This window comes from Brachyistius frenatus, unplaced genomic scaffold, assembly GCF_029030835.1.
Source record: "Brachyistius frenatus isolate BFR_SWC_R1_liver_20210118 unplaced genomic scaffold, ASM2903083v1 Contig_12, whole genome shotgun sequence".
Taxonomy (NCBI): Eukaryota; Metazoa; Chordata; class Actinopteri; family Embiotocidae; genus Brachyistius; species Brachyistius frenatus.
Window position 1 is genome coordinate 2321756 of NW_027210611.1, and position 16787 is coordinate 2338542.

General features: G+C 39.4%; 1 protein-coding gene across 3 annotated transcripts; it reads right to left on the reverse strand.

The window, feature by feature from the left end:
* Positions 1 to 1850: 1850 nt before the first annotated feature.
* rb1cc1 (RB1-inducible coiled-coil 1) lies at positions 1851 to 16459 on the reverse strand. 3 transcript variants are annotated; one of them, XM_069692140.1, is made up of 23 exons: positions 16062 to 16459; positions 14930 to 15063; positions 14711 to 14837; positions 14446 to 14616; positions 14089 to 14291; positions 13502 to 13916; positions 13225 to 13395; positions 12935 to 13119; positions 12605 to 12791; positions 11583 to 11664; positions 11422 to 11486; positions 11213 to 11316; positions 10794 to 10920; positions 8610 to 10534; positions 8161 to 8347; positions 6546 to 6654; positions 5958 to 6249; positions 4353 to 4401; positions 4213 to 4260; positions 3720 to 3778; positions 3372 to 3499; positions 3001 to 3071; positions 1851 to 2757 (listed from the first exon to the last, which is right to left on the reverse strand). In XM_069692140.1, exons 2-23 carry the CDS (start codon positions 14998 to 15000, stop codon positions 2680 to 2682), a joined length of 4854 nt encoding a protein of 1617 aa, XP_069548241.1. In that variant the 5' UTR covers positions 15001 to 15063; positions 16062 to 16459; the 3' UTR covers positions 1851 to 2679. The 3 variants fall into 3 exon arrangements, with proteins under 3 accessions (XP_069548241.1, XP_069548240.1, XP_069548242.1); XM_069692139.1 differs by having other exon boundaries at positions 11422 to 11501; XM_069692141.1 differs by lacking the exon at positions 4213 to 4260 and having other exon boundaries at positions 11422 to 11501.
* Between the last annotated feature and the right edge of the window lie 328 nt (positions 16460 to 16787).

The window sequence follows — 16787 nt, forward strand, 5'->3', positions numbered from 1 at the left end:
AGACATTCTTTGTGAGTCGTCTTTGACATCGTTTTGATATTTCACATTTACTCATCTAAACCTTAATTAACTGCCTCCAGCATATGTTGACATGCAAAGAAAAGCCATTACAATGTGTCTTTGAATTTCAGCTGATGGCATTTGAAAGCTGCATTAACATACCTGTCCTTACACAATTACTGAAGTGATGAATCTATGCTTTTGTGCCTTTGAAAGTCAATGTTACATTAGAACTTTTTGCGTGATATTGATAAAAGAATGTTTAGTATGTGCATGAAAATATATTGTTGATAAGTCAGTATGGTGTTTTTGCAGGTGAATGTTTTTCTTTGTGTATATTCCAAGACAGTGACCTCCTTTTAGCGTTAAGTAACAATCTACGATAGTCTGATCTTTGATTTAAACAGGCTGAAGGTAAAACTGTTCTGTAAAAGTACCTTAACTGTGGTCTGCCTAAGTAACTCCCATTTGCAAAATTAATATTGTCATCTAAGTCAGTCCAGATATCAGATTTGTATCTTTAATGAAATGCTTTAAAAAAAAAAAAAGGTTTATTTCATTCGAGTAATATGTTTTCATGTGTGTGGTTATAAATGTATGAAATATATATGTAGCATCCATTATGTTTGTGTTTGACCTGAACAAAATGTTTACGATCTATATTATTTTCACTTCGTATGTGTATTTAATTATCTTTCTCCTCCTTGTAAATTATGTCTGGTTTTAAAAGGTGATGACTACATTTTTACATTTTCATTTATAGTACAACTCTCTTTAACACAGAACTGAAGAAAATACATTTTCATAATAAAACTGCTGCTACTTCTTTTGTTTACTAAATTAAATATTATAAAACAAAAACAAAGATGCACACAGCCTGGCAAGTTGCTGCACATGCTGCTTAACAACAGCCAATTATATGATTTAGTGCTGAAGACAAGGAGTCAAATGTTATAAAAAGGAGTCTGACAGCAAGTCAAAGGCAGTTTTAATGGTGGAAGTAGCTAGAGACTACACATGGCAATGTTAAATCCTATTCAGCCTGATGAGAGTGACTCCCAGCAGCACTGAGCTCAGTGGGGGGTTGTAAACATTTACACTAAGAGCCTGTCCAGTGCACATGGTTGGTGCTTGCCAGCCACCTCGGTATCGAATGTTGTGTTGAATATTTTGTCATTCAGGCCTGTCCCGAAATTGTAGGAATCACACCATCAATTTATGAAGGAGCCATCCAAATGTGACAACAGGCTTATGCTAAATGGAGAAAATAGAGCTAAACATTGTTAAAACACCCCTAGACCCACATGGTAGAGAGTGCTCGGCGGAGAGCTGCTATGCTCCCCGCTGTGAACTGGGAAAGTGATGTTGGTGGGCTTCCTTCTCCATGAGGGCCGCATCGTTCTTGGGCCCCGATTTGAAGCCTTTTTGAAGTCTGTTTCCTGCAGCAGTGTGCCAACATTAATGTTTCCACAAAAGCAAAAATGCTAAATCAAATGAATACACTATACTGTGCTATTCCACACTGAGTCCTGAATCCCACAGAAATTTCTAAAAGCATCATTATAAAAGCTATTTACTATATATGTACTAAAAGTCTCTACGGTGTATTTTTTTGTTTCATAGTAAAAGAATAAAATGTTTTTTCTCATTTATTAATGAAAAAAAAAAATCTTAATTTGCAGCAGGTAAACGGCGTATTTTCACCAAGACTCCGAGTGAAACAAACACGTTTTTGTCTAAAAATACAGGAAAGGTTTCCACCTGGCAGTAATAATTATAAGGGTGAGTCCGATGGCATTGTTTAGCATCAAATATACTTCCCATAAATTGGCCATTAAAAACAAGCAGAATATGTCTGGGTTCAATCCTTTATTGTTTCAAAACTCTATCTTTTACAATACAGTTATTTATTGTTACATGTGATTTGATGGGTAATATACAATGTCTTCCGATAATGAAACACAGTCACAAAGTATTCCTTTCTACATATGAATAGTCTATGATAGCGAGAAGTTTGTGCTGATATATTTACTTAGTTCTGACAGCTCAATTAACTTCCCTTTTTCAAATCAACAAAAGCATTGTTTTTGAAAGTGCATTTAAAGGATTGCAAAGACGACTGTTTCCTTCAGTCAGTCATAATGTACATTTCAGTATTGACAGAGGGCCATACTGCTTTGTGAGTAACAAACAGCATTAACTACATTTCCAACTACAACATTTATCTGGATAAGTAAATCAAAGAAAATATATCAATATGCATGCCATGAACATTCCTCCATAAACATTTATAATAAATGTATATTTGTATTTAATTATGTTGATAATGACACAGTATTTTCCACAAAAGGACAAATGCTGATAATGAGAACTAATATTTAACATCCAAATTTTGTTCAATTTCACACACAGGTCAACTGGCATAATGCCACAGTGTTTAGGGCGATGCCCTAATACGTTTAATAGCGTTTGGTCCACAATAACAAATCTGGGTTTAAAAAGAAAATGAAAATGTGATAACCGGTGGGATTCTGAACTGAAACACAAAATAGCATGATCCCGATCTTAATTCTTTCCATTTTTTAAGGTCATTCGATTTTCAAGTTATGAATTATGATGTGAAGTTTCTGTTCAAAAATTAAACAATATAAATATACATTTTAGCTCATTACTTGGCTATTATACTTTTCTGTTCCATGGAACAGCTTTCACTCTGTAGAACTTGGTTCCTAGAGGAACCTTGAACCTGTTCTGAGCCTGCAGAAGAAAAGAAGAAAGACAGCTTTGTAAGAAAGAAATAAAGAAAGTTCAAACTGTTTACAGGATTATAACAACATTACCGACATGGCTGAAGTCAAACAAAATCCCAGTTCAGTGTGGGAAAGGTTACTAAAAAATAAAAAGGGGCTTTCGAGGCCAAACACACATCTATGTCAGTAAATTAGTTGTTAAATATACATTGCAAACACGAGCTAGAAACATTTCAGAACTTCAAAGTACCTTTTTTGCCTGGCAATATTCTTTCTCCATCACCTTTCCAAGTACCCACGGCCGTCTTGAGGTTCCTGATGCTAAACAACAAAACAAATCACCGTGTTAAACAGTGAGCACAAAGGAAACCACTAATGAATACATAGGTCCCCAAATAAAATTAGGTTTATGCTTAATTTTTGTTACTCTTTTTGTATAAGCTATGTTGCACATGAACATAAACAATGCTGTTATTGTTACAAATCCACTAATGCCTGATGTATAAAAATTTAACAAACTACAACTGATCCCTTTTTATTTTATTTCTATGAGTAAACCATCAAACAAATCTCAACACTACAATAATCATCTTGATCTCAAACGGTTTGGGTGTAGCTGACCTGGTTTGAGGTCCAGTGCAGTGAGAGACTCTGAGTGGAGGAAGTAGAGAGTGGGACCGACTGTGAACAGCACGTAGTTGTCATGCCTTTCATCCAGGATGATTAGAACCAAATCGCCAACCTGAAAACTGAAACATTAAAAAGATAAGCAAAGAGATAAAGGGATGATGACACAGAGTTCTAAAAACTAAAAAAAACAGGAATGACAGCACGTTAATGGTAATTATATAATCATGTGTATAATTATACTGCATGTAATGATGGTGAGAGTTTCAGCTGATAAAAAATGCTAGAAATCACATCAGTAACAAAATGTTGAGGTCCTGTGTTGTTTATTTATTCACTTACTCTCTGATGGCGATTTTGTCTGAATGCCGTGACGACACAGACGACATGCTTTGAGACATCTGCAAAGACAACGATGAAGTGAACATTATCTACGTTACAATTAACAATATTGACAACAGACTTCCAAGGAAACTTATTTGAACATTTGTTGGACTGAAAAATTGCACACACACACAAAAAAAAAAAAAAAAAAAAAAAAAAAGGTTTGGTAATTAATATTATTACTTTTACCCATTGAGAGTATTAGTCAAATCTAATCTACGCTGTTCTTAAATCATTTCAGATCACAAACACATATTTTTTTACCATTAATATCTGTATATATTTTTGTGCTTCACTAAACTTGATCACTTTACACATGCTATGACTGGCTAAAAACAAATTTTTCCTAACTGAGCTCTTTGGCCTCCGAGGTCAGGATTTTACTCTTTGATGCTACTGCCACCTAGTGGTGTAAATGTTACATAGCCCATAGTCATAATAATGAACTGACCAGTCTTTGACTGAGACGCTTGTTTTCTTCTTCCTTCATGTGTAAAGTCTACAAGATAAATTAGATGGATTAAACAAAGAGAGACGTACAAAAACAACACTGTCTGAGGTATCAAATGCAATGACAGTATGAATATTTACCCTCTCAAGTAAGATTATCCGCTGTTTCTCCTCCGACATCAAATTATCACTACGACAACAACAGAAGAGCAAAAGATGTCAACTGTATTTGGAATATAGAAGGTAAAACGTATTAAAATGTTAAGACAAACATTTTGATTTTGCTACACTGACTATACAACAGTTCTTGAAATTAATAGAAATAAAAGAAAAACTTACACTGTCTGATCCTAGCCTGCCTTTCTTCCACTGTCAAATGTCCACTCTGTCCATCCATTTTTGGATAGTTTACACAATTGGCTCTTGAAATTCTTCTTCAGTAATGCAAAGATCTGTTTCTGTGGCTGGCAATCAATCTGATATAATCCTTAAAAACTTGTACTATGTATGAACGCAGCCTATTTCAGGCCTGCTATGCTGTGGATATATTTAATACTAGCATGCTGAGAAAACAAATCCCGGTAAAAGAATTACTCAGTGCCAGTCACATAAAGCCTCAGACACGCAAAGTCTCTCACCCCTTGTAACAGTATGTCCTTGCATCAAAGTATTTAAAGTCCAACTTAAACTGAAATCTAAAGAATTCACAATCCACAGTTGAAATGTAGGCTGTTTGTAAAATTCACACAAACACACACAGTAAATAAAGATTGTGTGCATCCCTTCCAGACCAATTGTCCTCTGTGCAAACAAAATGTTTTGACTTAAAAAAATATCTTAAGGCTTCAGCAATATGTTTTACAATACAGAGTTCTTACATAACCTTTAGCTAAAGGTCTAAACTTTTGTCAATCTTGATTAAAATATAAGGTGTGGAGTAGTTCAGTGAGTGGCTGAACTCAGTTAATATAGGTCTCAATCAGATGAAGACAATGCCTTTAAAATGGGTTGCCTTCACCTGATGTTTGTCCAGTATTGTGGTTTCATGTAGCCTCTTAATACCAAACTCGAATTCCCTTCACTAAGTCTGACCACGCTCCATTGAGGATTGTTTCCAGTCGTTGCATCATAATGGGCGTAGGCCTGTGGTACATTTTTCAACTACTGGAACAGCCTTTAACCAAACGTGATTGACCACCAAATAATGTATATTGTGTACCAAAACTCACAAAGATGTAAACAAAGGAGACCGTCCCCCCCAATATGAGCCGAGTTCAACATCATGTTGGTAAATGACCATTACAGACTTAAAAAAAAAAAAAAAAAAAAAATCTGAATTGTTCTTGCAATGGAGTCAATTGCTCGATGTTTGCAAACGTTGCTACAACTGTTCGTATCGTTTCGTCTAGCTCCACCACCGCAGCCACTGTTGCAACTACCTTCACTTTTTCCATCCCACACACACACACACACACACACACACACACACACACACACACACACACACACACACAGAGAGAGAAACTGGTGACTAATTGCTCTGCCTTTCAGAGTGTCTGCGCAAACTTTCATGCAAACAAGGTTTCGGGTCTAAAATCCCAGCTTCACAAACTGAACCTGTGAGCAATAGGCAAGTGGAGCAAGGCTAGGTTTCATGCGCATGTAAACATGGAACTGTGAATTATATGTGCGATCACTAAAACCAATCTCAAACAGAACAATGTTTATTGTGGAGTAGATGCTTACTGGACGGTCACCATGCTGGCCTCCACTGCTGAATCGACATGTTCGTCTTCTCGAACGGCTGCCACAGAGGCCAGTCTGTCAGTTTCAGCCAGGGGCTCCAAAGAACAAGCCCCAGCAAAGGGCAGAGCTCGAGCTGCTGCTCCAGCCTCTGTGACCTCTTGAGCTGAGGGGTTCAGGGTAAAGAGAGCAGAGGAGACCGTTGCAGTGCTGCGCATGTGGTTGAGCTCTTCTTCCAAGTGTTTCTTTTCTTGCATCAGACTAGCCCGGTCCTCAGACAGTGTCTCTATCAGAGCTGCAATGAGTTCAGATGAGTAAGAAGCACTGACAGACGCAACATGTTAACATACCATCAAAGCTTAAAAATGAAATAAGGCAGTGAGTAGGAGAGAAAGGGGTAACTGATGAATATTCATTAAGTGTCTTATTAACAAGATTATAATAACCATCTCGTTGTATTTCAACAGCTTGCATTTAACAAAAAGAAGTGTGTTTTTAACATTAGCACAGACTTTGCACCAAAGGATTCCTTCACACGACAGGGCAAAAATGATTCCACTCTTCTCAAGGTATGTACAGTACAGCACTCACCTTTGTCCTTGTCCTGCTGTTGGGTCACTTGTTGCAACTGCTCTGAGAGCTCATTGATGATATGCTCCTTCTTCAGCTTTTCTCGGGTTAGAACGGTGTTGAAATTAGTCTAGACAATCAAAACAACAACAGTTTAAAATTTTTACAAGCTTTAACAATCGTTTTGGTGAGAACACAGAATTTATATCAAAGCACAAATTATTTCAGAGGATGCTTTTCACTGGCTTAGTTCTAAGCATGCAGGTCAGCCTGCAGCTACGGGAGTTACAGTTAATTTGCAGGCTGTTACTATTACATTTGATATTTTTGTGTTTGTCCATATCTGATCTTTTCATGTATTATACCTGGTTATAAAAAAAAAAATGAAATAGAATAATGTGGTCCTGACTGTTAGCTCAAAAACTGGGAACAACTGTTTAATTAAGCAATATTTTGTGCAGAACAAAAGTCTTGCAGGATTAAACTATGAAGGGAGGTGAGAGAGGTCTAACAACTCCGCAGAGAGATGCAAAGAAATCTTTATAAACATCAAGAGAGAGTACAAAACATATGGCAAGAGGGAAAAGTAAGAATAAAAACCTTTCTGCTGCCTTTTTGGCTTCCTTCGTTGCAAAGCAATCAGACATACTAACACTATTGCCAGCACAGAAAAAAATGCACTTGATAGATAAATGAATTGAAGGGCTGGTCAGTAGATGTTGAAAGCTCAACTTGAAATTAAAGTGTAACTGACTGGGGAACGGTCAATAACTATTAAAAATTAAAGGTTTCACAGAATAAGTACTGTCTGCTACATTGAATTGCATCGCAATGTAAAATGGTCACTTAGTTTAGCATTCACTAAAGCAGTGCTTTAATGCAATTAGGAACGCATTCACACTGGGGCAGCAAATAACATCCTTCGATTATTTTCTCAATCAATTTGAGCTGTTTGGTCTCTCAAATGTCAGGAAATGGTGAAAAATGCCAACCAGTGTTTCCCAAAGCTCGAGCTGCAGCCAAAAATGTATTGATTTGTCAAGACCAGCAGTCCACAACCAAAGATATTCAGGTTAATGTCATGGAGGACTGCAGGAACCAGAAAACATTCACATTAAAGCAGCTGGATTTCGAATTTTTGCTGATCAATAAATTAATTAAACGACTAAAATTGCAGCTTTAATTCACACTATGTTACCAACATTCAGTTGCCATTTTATATATGGCACACTTAGCTAAAATTACTGGTGTTTAATGCAACAGGCCAGGCACAAACTCTATTTTCATGAAGACTAAAAAGGTGCGATTAAACTTTATGGGCATATAAAAGGGATTGGAACAAAATACTAGTGTCCCTGACTACCTCTGAATGCTGCAGAGTTTAACGGATATCAATGTCTTTCAAAGAGAACTCACTTTGAACAAAGCCAATAACTATATCTGATGCAAGCATTGCAGGTGGAAATTTTGTCCTCATTCGGTTTCAGGCAATCTACATATTAAACACTTTTAGAAGGAACAATACAGCATCAATTATCATCTTATAATGAAGTCAAATAAAGGCTTAGTTACCATTACACGTCGCCATCTTAAATACGACACCTTTTTGAAAACGATCTAAAGCCCAAATACAAACCTGCTGCTCAGCGATTAGTGATGTCTTCAGGTTCTGCAGCTCCTCATTCTTCTTCTTCTCCAAGAGCTCCATCTGGGTCTGCAGGGAGGCCCTCTCCTGCTGCAGGCGCTCCTGTAGTGCCGAGTCTAGAGACAGAGGTGCTCCGGCATCTGTGCGCCCCTCGGCATGCAACGACAACCCTTCGGCACTGAAAGACAACATAAACATGAATTCTGACAAAGGAAGTGATCTGGGTGTCCAAACACAAAGACAAAAAAATAATAATAATGAGCTTGTTCCTAATCAACAGAACAATGGATTGTTTACATGTTTAACAAAAAAAGATGTCAGTGTGTAGTTTTAAATGTATGCCGATTAAATTTGGGCAAACTCAACAATAGTTGAAAAACAAAGAAGCCAAAGCTACATTTCTATGCGCGATGTGTCTGTCATCGGGATCAAGCACTCACCTTTTTGAGGATTGTCTCTCTTGAAGCTCATTCTCAAGTTGTCTAATTTTGTCTAGAAGTCTCTTCTCCAACTCCTCCTTCTGCTGGTCCATCGCTTTAAAGGCATCTGATGTTGCAGCCTTGGCAGCCTCTTCTTTCTCTAAAGAACGTCTGTCCTGCTCTACTTTTTTGGAGAACAGGTCATTTTCTGCCTGCAAAATGCTGATAACAGTCCTCAACTCCTGCTCAAGTTCTTGGAAACTCCTCAGCTGCTGTTCTTTATCTTTATTTAGAGCAGCCACTTGCTGATCTAAGTCCTCTTTAAGTTTCTGCTGCTGCTCAGCATGGTTCTTCTCAGCATCATGGGCTTGGTGCTGCAGAGAGGAGAGCTTGTTACGCAGTAAAATAGCCTCCTCCTCGTGTCTGTCTACCAGCTCTGAGATGCAGTGGTCCTTCTCACTCCTCATGAGACTCCTCAGCTCAGCCAGGTCCACTTCATACTCCTCATTTTTTAACTGAAGCTGTTTTTTGATATCTGCCAGCTCTTCGCTCAGGACTTTGGTCTCGGCCTCAACTTGGGACTTCAAAGCCTCTGTCTGCTGCATCTTGGCCTCCTCAAACAAGAGCCTTACGTCCTCTGTCTCGGACTCTTTGAGGGCTAACTCCACCTCTAGTTTGCAGCGGAGTTCTGCCAGCTCAGTAATCCGAACCTCCAAGTCCTTGACTTGGTTGTCCTTCTCTCTAAGAGAAATGACATGATGATCAGCTGCCTCACTTAACTTTGCACAACTTTCAGCAGAGAGATGTTCCAGCGCCTCCCTGTTTTCCTTGGTCAATGTCTCCAGTTCGGCCTTGTGTTCCTGCTTCATTCTGTCCTCCAACTCCTTTAAATGGGACTGTGCAACACCTTCTAGCTCCTGTCGGATTTTCTGCTGACCACGTTCAATCTCAAAATGCAGATTCTCGAGCTGGCTGGTCAAAGAGTCTCTTGAAGCTGAGAGTGTCTTGATCTCTTCAGCTTGATCACTGTTAATCTGATCCAGGTTTTTGATCCTATCAGTCTGATTACTATCTGTCTCAACCCATCTTTCTTTGTCATTCTCCAGCTGAGTAAGTTCTTTCTCTTTGCGCTCCATAAGCCCCTCCAGCTCCAGCATAGCGCGTTGGACATCTCTGACGATATTCTGGTTTACTTGGTTTTCATCTGTTAGTGCCTGAACTTGCTTCTCAAGGTCTTGCCGAAGGGTCAGAAGCTCACTTTGATGCTGCTCCTTTAACTGCATCTCATGGGCCTGGCAGATGTTGTCCACAATACTGCGCACCTGTGTAGACATACTGCACAAAACAAAGCTAAAGTCATGTTGTTCTTTTAATACTTGACCTCTTAAGTGAGTGAGGTCATCCTTCACACTTCTTAAGCTGGAATGGGACTCCTCTGCAGCACTTTGATACTTCTCAACAACTTGTTTGAGAACAGTGATCCTTGAGTTCTCCCTCTCTAGTATTGTGGTATCCTGCATTCGCTTGATGTCAATAGCATTAATGACTGAGGAGTACAGCGACTCCACCATCATTTCAGGGCTAGTGGGGTCACTGATGGGGTTCGGAGAGATCAAGTGCCCTTCAATCACAAACTCGTTGACAGCCGACATGAAGTCAGATTCAGGGCTTTCTGCCAGAGAATCCAAGTCAAGGGGTCCCTGCTGCAGGACTGGATCCATGTTAGGGTGGCCAATGGTTTCAAAGTCAAACGTTTGCGCGTCAATGCTGTCTGGGGATAAGTCTTCTAGAGGAGCTGGTACAGGTACATGTAGGGGCTGGCAGCTGAGTCCCTGAAGGCTGAGAGAGGAAAATGTCTTTGAGGACAAAGGTGTCCTTCTCCCATGTATGCTTTCAGACTGCGGAGTGAACAAGGATGATCTCTGGGCACTCTGACAGTAAGATGCCTACAAAACAGAACAGATGAGGAACAAATATATCATTGAAACTTGAGTTTAATCTTGAAATACCTGAGAAAATTATACTAAATACAAAAATCAATGTAGGCTGGAGTGGAGCTCAAATAAGTTGACCCAAACAGAAAAGAAGAAAGTTGACGAAAGTCGTTATTTCAAAGTTGTCGTTATAAGTTGTGTTTTCATTTCAAGTCATGACTATAAGGCAGTGTGTGATATAAATAAAGATGATAAATGAAACTGTAATTACCCTTTGTTCACTGAGCAGGTAAGTAATCGTTTGAGACATCTCATCCACACTCTGCGCAGCTTGGACCAGCTGGTGAAGCGTCTCTACGTGATGATTTAAGGGCTCAAAGTCACACATGGTGGGGACCCTGTAGAAAATAATGTATACATAGAAGGAAAGAACGATGAAAACTATGTTGGGATTTTCTTTAAGTACAAGCAGACTTCAGCAGATGTCTTCAACTCTGCATTATCAAGTGATAATTGCTTGTTTTTAGACCAGCTTTCACCCCAGAAGAAAAATCGAACTGACTTATGAATGAGGAAAAACTGCACTTTCATCAAATGCATTCCAAATGTATGTTTCTATTGGCTAACAATTTTATGTAACAGGCATGGTTATATCTACAACGTATTCAATGACAAGGGACAGTGACTTACATAAGGAAAGGCTGCACCTCTACAGGACAACAAGATTTCAAGTACTGCAGGTCATCCAGGGAGATGTCCGGAAGTTCATCATCAAACCTTCTGGGCTTTCGTGTCTGTGAACGATAATGAACCAATAAAAAATTGACCCCGTAAAATATGTGAAAATACTGCTATGCATTATACAGTCACAGTCAAAATGCTCTTCAGTTCAAACTTACACAAAATGAAGTCGGAGGCCATGAGTCAAGTCCTCTAAACAACCGATTTCGGAGGAAAGACTTTCCTGATAAGAGAAAAACTGAAAATCAAAATTCTGATATTTGTTGGACGTGGTGTTATTTTTACAGCAGAACAGAGTTTTTTTTTGCCAAACACTTACTAAAGAGTTTCCCAAAGGATTCCCTTTTGAACTTCTCTGCCTCGTACAGTCGTTTTCCATCCTTCACCAGCGCATACGCCCACTGCAAAGATTAACAATAAAGATTGTAGCATAAAATCATACCATAAAGCAACAATAACGCTTTTCCCAAAAGCCACTGTCAGGAGTTGGTGGCATTACTTAACATGGCCTTTAATGTTATTTAACTTTGAAAGAAAAAAAAAAACCAGGCTCTTAGGAGTGAACTGTTTAAGACACTGTTGAAGATAAATATAAAGGGAAAGCAAAGAAATGCAACAGGATTGTCTTCCTGCTGCAGCATCAAAGATTCATAGAGCTGTTAAAAGTTTTTGTATTGTGCTACAGTGATGGAAAAAAAGATTTGTCCCTTCCTCTTGTTTGCATTGTGGCTCTGGAAAGTCTCTTGTCAAGCAGGCTCCGAAAAGTTTCCTTTGTTTTCTGTCTTATTTGCAAGTGATTCTTTTTGTTTTACTTTCCGCATCTAATTGACCTCATCTTGCAACCAACTCTGTATTACCATACGAAAGCAGATACAAAGGGAATGGGAGTGACTGTCAATTATTTGTTAACTGTATAAAAGCTGCCCTACGGAGGAGTGACGTAGAGGACTGCTGGGGGGAGCCCTGCTGGGGAGAGCACTGCTGCACACCTCTCTTTGAGGGTGCATGTAGTTGCTCCTTCTTGCAAGAATAAATGTCCGATGTGTTTGATTTTGAAACAAGCCTCTGAGTAATTTTTCTAACATACAGCAACGGGAGCAGCCACCAATAACAACTCCCAAAACACATAGTGTTACACTCCTTCAAGTGCCTGTTAAATAGGATGTACCCCCGTAACACAAAAACAATGAATGACTAAAAACAATTGAGCTCAACCAGTAAACAAAATAAGAGCGCTCAGTTCGAAACACACACTAAACCTACACATTCAGTGATACAAAATCTTAGTATCACTATGTCTGAACACATAATTAGTGTCCAATAATGGCATTTCGCACTGACCTCTCTGTAGTGGCGCATAAACATTTTTCTCCTGACGACTTCCACAACTGCCAAGCAGTACATCTGGGGCACGGTACTGAGGGCCTCGACCACCCTCACTCTCTCAATTAGCTCTGTCAGTAGTCTGAGTAGAGCCTGAAGCTTCTCTCCATCCTGGTCAGCATGAAGCATCACATAGCAGCACCATCTAAAATCATGACCACCATTAAATGACAAACTTGATTATCTTGACAAAGGGCTTGAAAACAGTTCAATCATTCAATAGAACAAGTCACAATTAAGAGTTGTAAAATTAGAAAATATTTGAAAAAAGTTGTTTTTCAGATTTACTTGAGTCTGACTTGAAGGTTGTTTGCAAGTTCTTGTTTGGCAGTGGTGCACTTTTTTTTAATGTCTAGCAGCTTCCTGTGGTTGTTCAGCATGATCATCAGCTGGTTGGTATGACTCAGACACAAGTCAGGCAGAACAGATGTATCCTTCAGGTTTTCAGCACGCTTCTGATTGGCCAGAAATCCCTGCAGGCAATAAAATTTACATTTTAAATTTCCTGCAATCACAATACATAGAACATAGAAGATGGAGAAATCAGTTTAATGTTGTTTTTTTTTTATCTCGCATACCTGAGCAAGTTCTTTCTGTTCATTCACCAACTTCTTGCAGCTTGCAATCATTTGGTCTAAAGCATACAACCTGTCCTCTAGCCCTTTGATGGCTTTCATGTTTTGATTATCGAGCTTGGCAATTGTGTCGCGACAATCTGCCAGGAAGGGTTGAATGATCCGTGGGTCAAGCTGAAAGACACAATATCTCGATAAAGACACATTTCTTCCTCCACAATTTAAGACTACAAATTTAGAACAATACGTATACATGTCTATTCATACATCAATGACTCACCCTATTGATGGAGTCAAAGCATTTCCTCACAACCGATTCCACATCATTGGGTCTGTCTTGTACGTTGATCCAGTCTAATAGTGTAACATTGAACGAGGGCGGGTTGGTGAGCTCTGGGGTGTCGTCATCTAATAGCGCTGCTCTCAGGCCACCACTGTCAGTCATTTCATTTGTTTCCTGGTCTGCAGCTGGCTCACATGTGGCTGTCCCCGACGCAGAGAAGGAGGCTGATAACTTGGAGGGCTTCTGTGCTTCACCAGTGCAGAGCACAGAGTCCGTGGATTTTTCTTCTTCAGTCTCATCTGAATCCTTTCCTGGGGTTGAGCTGGACTTCTCCATGCTTTCTCTGTAACTGTGTCTCGTCAGACATTCCAGCAGAGGTATCCTGGCCATGACAGAAACGGCTGTCCCTAACCTGGAATCATAACAACACCTGGATTGAGACTATAAGGTCAACCTCTTAATTCTCAGAAATATATCGCACTTATTTAAAAGACCTATAATGTTGTGAATGAATTATGTGATATAGTTATATAAGCAAACCTATTGGATAGAATCATCAAAATATCACCGGTAGCAACACTTACTTTGAAAGTTTCACCTTAATTTCCTCCAAATCATGTTGATAATTTGTGTAAGCGGTATTGAATTTCACGAGCAACTTCTGATAAGACAGAGTGCAGTCGTCCAGATTAGCCATAATAGCTGCCCAGCCTTGGTGTTGAAGGTGTTCATCATGAACCAAACGCTCACAGAAAGAGCAAAGTTTATTGGCAACTTCAAACATTTCCTGGAGAGGTTAAAAAAATATGTCAGAATGTTAGCTCAGTTTACACTTAAGAGAGCTGTAATGTAAACATGTACAATGGCAAACATTCAAAAACAATTTCAAAGGCAAAATTGTCCACGTGAAAGCAAAACTTTAGAAGAATGTAGATAACTACCAGAGCAAGTTGTGTTCGCGAGGCAACAGTGTGAAAGACAGCTGGCATCAGTAGAGACTCCTCCACCTTAACCTGAATCTCACTCTCAATCGAGAAGGTGGTTTTGGGGATCGTTGGATCCCGGTCACACAAGATCATCTCTTTGTTGAACAAGAATATGGGGTTGGTTTCCTAAAGATCAACAGTATGACAACAGTCATCAGAACATCAATCGGTATACATTCAAAGAAAAGAAAATGCACACTCACAAATTATTTAAACTTACAGTGCCAGCACTGTAGCTGCAGACGCGTTTCTCTGCAGCCATACATTCCCCTCCATTGACAACAAGGACTTGATGTTGAATTGCAATCTTATATTTGGCTTGGATGGCATGTTTAAGCTCCAGTACGCTAAGACAAAGGACAAGTTTATTTAGATCATAATTATCACGACATACTGAGCACTATTTCTGATTACTATTGGTAAAATGACAGTTTCTTACGTTTGGACAGCAAGGTCTGTGTCAAATGTCAGCGTGCTGCCATTGTTGACCTGGAACACGTACAACTTCATGTTGAATCTCCCAAGAGTTCTTCACAGTCGCCCGTCTTGTTCATTTAGTCAGTCACAATTGCCCTGCCAGAAAAAAAAAAAAAAAAAAAAAAAAAAAACAGGAATATATTAATTGATAGTTGAAAATGTCCTGCTATTATAAAGTAAATTCTAGTCAGAGGTGACGCTGCCATTAAGGCACAGCACATGCACAAAGCTACTTGATTATTACCGTTGTGAGGTGTTTTTCTGCTGCAACAAAAGCTGTAATTGTGTGCAAGAATATTATCATTTTAGTCTGCTTCTTTGGATTATTGGATTTGTTTTAGATTTATATGTTGGACTCTAAGAGAGGGACAAAACTCGTCTTTTCTACCGTAACTCTTACAATTTCTCGTCTACTGAACGATTAGCTCGGTGGCTGAGTCACCACGTCGTCGGGGCTCCTGTCCGGTATTTCACATCCCGAGTAATGTTTTGGCCTCATTCAGGACAAAGTTAATCTCTCAAAACTGCTCGAAGGAGTTCGATCGTTTACATTTGTTGACGATCATCTGGGGAACACCCGAGCATGAAACACCGAGTCAGAGGTGGAACAAAATAACGAGTTGGCGCTGACTCGACGCTGTTGTAAATAAATCACCTTCCCAGCTGTGTTGCTGCAAGACGGTGATCGTCGGGGTCTTTGCTAATTGTTGTTAACAACGCCTGCGGGGCCTCGTGTCATTAAGGGTTACGCCGGTACGAATGTTTAATGATTGATTACTGGAAACACCAGCCGTTGTTATTAACCTCAAGGCCTCCAGTCAGGTTGTGTTTGTAAAGCCGAAGAAGTGGCCACCAGCAGCTGCTTATAGCAAGCTAAGCTAGTCAATATAATACCCGTTGACAGCGCTAACTGGCAATTAGCTAACACAGCTAGCGCAGGCTAGCGCAGGATAGCGACCCACCTAACGTCGATGAAAACGACAAATGTCGGAAGATTAGTGAAAATACACAACGTGTACTTGTTTGGACGTATGTTGGTCGAATGATCATATTCCGCACAGGGTAAATAAAACCAAAGATCGCCCGGTTCTTACCTCACTTTGCTCGCATCTCTCCCGTTTCTTGGGTCTTTCGGTTCTCGCCTGGTGCCGAGTCGGCTAGCTGACGGCTAGCTCCTTGAGCTAGCGAGCTAACTCGTCTCAGATTGGCAAACACATAGGAGTTAGCTTAGCGAGCCACTTAGCTTTACCGTTAGCCGGACTAAACAAGCGACGTCCGTTAAAGTGAAGTGGCACAAACGGGAAAACAAATAAATAAATAAATTTAAAAAAAAAAAAATTCTTAAATTAATTCTTAAAACACATTTACAACGCGGCGGGACTCCGGAGACGTGTGATCGAGGCAGCAGACGGGACTCCGCCGGCGGGTGTTTGTGTCGGGATGGCTAGCTGCGCTAACAACCCTCTCGGTTGTTTTGTTGTTGTCATCTGGTGGTCGGCGGACCGAGGACGAGCCGCTCGGCGGCGGACCGACTCAACCGAGGTGCTTCACGACGGAATCCTTCACTTATTATACTTCGCTTTATTACTTTTACATGTTTTATTTTATTTTATTTTTATTTTTTTTATTTTTTACCGTTTTTATTTTACCGTTCACGCTGAATTTTTTTTTTTTTTTTTTTTTTTTTTTTAAGTGTTGTGCTTTCTTTGCTTCACTTACATTTAAACCTTAACGTGTTTTAATTTAATAAAATAAATAAATATTCCTTTGTTTATTCAGTTCTCGTTTTGGCTGGCCACGCTAATATTTTTTATTTTTTT

What these genes read in the sequence shown, in the direction of transcription:
- rb1cc1 (XM_069692139.1), bottom strand. Translation starts at nt 15,000, where the DNA reads ATGAAGTTGTACGTGTTCCAGGTCAACAATGGCAGCACGCTGACATTT. An exon ending in ATTAAGGTGAAACTTTCAAA is followed by an intron (nt 13,917 to 14,088) that starts GTAAGTGTTGCT and finishes TTATGATTCCAG; the next exon opens with GTTAGGGACAGCCGTTTCTG. An exon ending in ACCTGCTCAGTGAACAAAGG is followed by an intron (nt 10,535 to 10,793) that starts GTAATTACAGTT and finishes TCTGTTTTGTAG; the next exon opens with GCATCTTACTGTCAGAGTGC.